This window comes from Apteryx rowi, unplaced genomic scaffold, assembly GCF_003343035.1.
Source record: "Apteryx rowi isolate R43461 unplaced genomic scaffold, aptRow1 scaffold_217, whole genome shotgun sequence".
Taxonomy (NCBI): domain Eukaryota; kingdom Metazoa; phylum Chordata; class Aves; order Apterygiformes; family Apterygidae; genus Apteryx; species Apteryx rowi.
Window position 1 is genome coordinate 1,089,539 of NW_020448497.1, and position 2,345 is coordinate 1,091,883.

The 2,345-nt window shown below is 64.7% G+C and overlaps 1 protein-coding gene across 3 annotated transcripts in view; it reads left to right on the forward strand.

The window, feature by feature from the left end:
• Positions 1-2,345, forward strand: part of ASH2L (ASH2 like, histone lysine methyltransferase complex subunit) — a 15,481-nt gene that overhangs the window by 2,041 nt on the left and 11,095 nt on the right. For 2 of the 3 annotated variants that reach the window (XM_026064433.1, XM_026064434.1), the window contains exon 2: positions 1,316-1,439. In XM_026064433.1, the coding sequence (XP_025920218.1) occupies positions 1,318-1,439 (122 nt within the window). In that variant the 5' untranslated portion in view covers positions 1,316-1,317. Of the gene's footprint in view, positions 1-1,315; positions 1,440-2,345 lie in introns of those variants that run through there. The other variant, XM_026064437.1, reaches the window with a different exon arrangement.

Genomic DNA, 2,345 nt, shown 5'->3' on the forward strand with positions numbered 1-2,345 from the left:
CCTTCTCTCCATCCTTCCTTCCCTGACTCTGCTCCTATCCATCGCTATCTCACCCCATCCCTATCTTCATCCTTCCCTCCTTTACCCTCCCCACCCTTCCATCCCCCTCATCTTTCCATCTGCCCCATTCCTCCCTCCCTCCCTCCCCTCTTCTCTCCATGCTCCCTCCTTCTCTCCATCCTTCTTCTCTCCTCCTTCCTTCCCTGCCTCTGCTCCTATCCATCACTACTATCTCACCCCCATCCCTCCCTATCTCCATCCTTCCCTCCCTTATTCTCCCCATCCCTCCATCCCTCCCTGTTTCTATCCTCTCTTCTTCTCTCCATCCCCCCATGCCTCCTGCCTTCCCCCGTGCCTCATCCCCCCATCCCTCCCTGGCTTGTCCCACCGTGCCAGCCCTCCCCAGGCACCTGCCGGCGGGAGCCGGGGGGCAGCGGGAGCTGGGGGGCAGCAGGAGCTGAGCCCTCCGGGTCCCCGCAGCCTCTGGGGCTTCCCGGGGCGCTGCCCTGCTTGGAGGAGCGGCCGCAGTGCCGCCGTGCGCACCGCTGGCCCCAGCGCCATCCCGCGCTGCCCGGGACCCTCTGTGCCCAGGGCCGGCAGGGGACGGGGTGGCTCCAGCACCTCCCCGCAGCAATCCGGTTCCCGCTCCCTGCGGAAGGGAGCAGGACCAGCCCCAGTGGCAGCGTGCAGGCACACCAGCCTGTCACYGCCCTCCGCCCAGTCCAGGCAGGGCCTGGCCGCCGTCCCCTGCGTGGTTTCCCCTTCGCCCAGTGCCGTCCGGAGCAGGGAGCTGGGGAGATGGTGCTGAGCACGGGGAGAGGCCAGGCAGCCGGGTATGGCCAAGAGCTCTCCAGCTGCCGAGAGCCCTGGCCCCGGGCACAGCCCAGCCCTGGCAGGTCCCGCTGCCCGGACGTCTCCGCGGTCTGCCGAGCTCCAAGGGCTAACGGGGCCCGGACACGGAGCAAGGGCTTTCCTCTGCGGGAACTGCAGGAGCGACCGCAGCGCCTGCTCTTCCTGCCCACCACCCCACCGGCCTCCAGCCGGGGGCATTCGGGGCGGGACAGAACGGCTGGTATTGCTCGGTGCAAAGCCAGGGGGCTGCCAGCCCGGGCAGGCGGAGGGGGAGCTGGCACCCATCCCCGCGGCGGGTCCTGCACGAGGACCAGCCCCGCGCGGGCGCTCGGAGGGGACGCGCTCGGCCCCGCCGCGGGCTGCGCGTGGGGCAGAGAGCGCCGAGCCGGGGGGAGCGGTGCAGCAGGGCGCAATGGGGCAAACCGCTTCTGTAAGGCGTTCAAGAGAGTCTTCAATCCTGCAGGGATGAACTACCAGCGGTTGGAGAGCAGGCTGCCGTCCCCAGGTTTTGCTAATCGAGAGCCACTCGGAAAAGCCTTGTTCTCGGAAAGCGATGGCAACGTGGCGGGTTTCCCAGCGCCTGGGAGGTAAGTTCTCACTCGTTTAATGCTTTGATTTTGGCTTATTCCGTGTGATACGCAGCTGTTGAGCCAACTGTGAGATCAATCAGGCAGAAAAGTTTGCAAGGAGCAACAGAAGTGTCTTTCTGTGACAGATCTTTTCTTTCTTCATTTCTTAAATTCTTGTATTTCCTTCTGAGCTGAGCTGAGCTCAGGAATATTTAAAAAATACTGTCAATTAGGCAAGTACGACTTCAAGGATGCTCAAGAGCAGTCCTGGTAGTGGCAACCATGAAAATTTGGAGAGGTTCTTAAGTGACTTGAGCTCCCCCACCCCATTTTGGGGGCAGATACAGGCATTTTAGAAGCGTGCTTGGAAATCCGCTGGCTTTCAGCACTGAAGGGCCCACGCGGCCGCTTTTGGGGACAGGACTCGGGCTCCTGAGTGCTTGCGTGCTCGTGCTCTGGGTGCCATGGTGCGGGAGGAAGATGGTCCCCGTAGCTCGGTCGCGGGAGGGCGCCGGGGGCTCTGCGGGGCTTTGCCCTGTGGGCAGGGCTCGCGGGGAGCACGCGGGCTCGGCCCCGGCCGGGAGCCAGGCACCGTTTTGGGGGTCCCAGGCGCAGCCTTCCTGTGACGTGTGCTTTACCACCTGGTTTTCGGGGCAGAGATTTGGGTCTTGCAGGCGAGATTCCCCCGCCCGGCTGGCGCTGGCACGGGCCGTGGAGAGACTCCGTCCCTCTGGACGCCCAGTTCTCGTTTCACCTTTTTTGCCGTCTCACGGGCCAGAATAACTTCTTTGGGGGCCGGGACAGCAGCGCGCTCCCCGGCTGAGGGTGACGTCACGACAGAGAGGGTGACGTCACGGCCCCCGCGGTGATGCCACGGCGCCCTCCCAGTCGTGTCGTCCCCGGCAGCTGCCGGCAGGCGGCGCC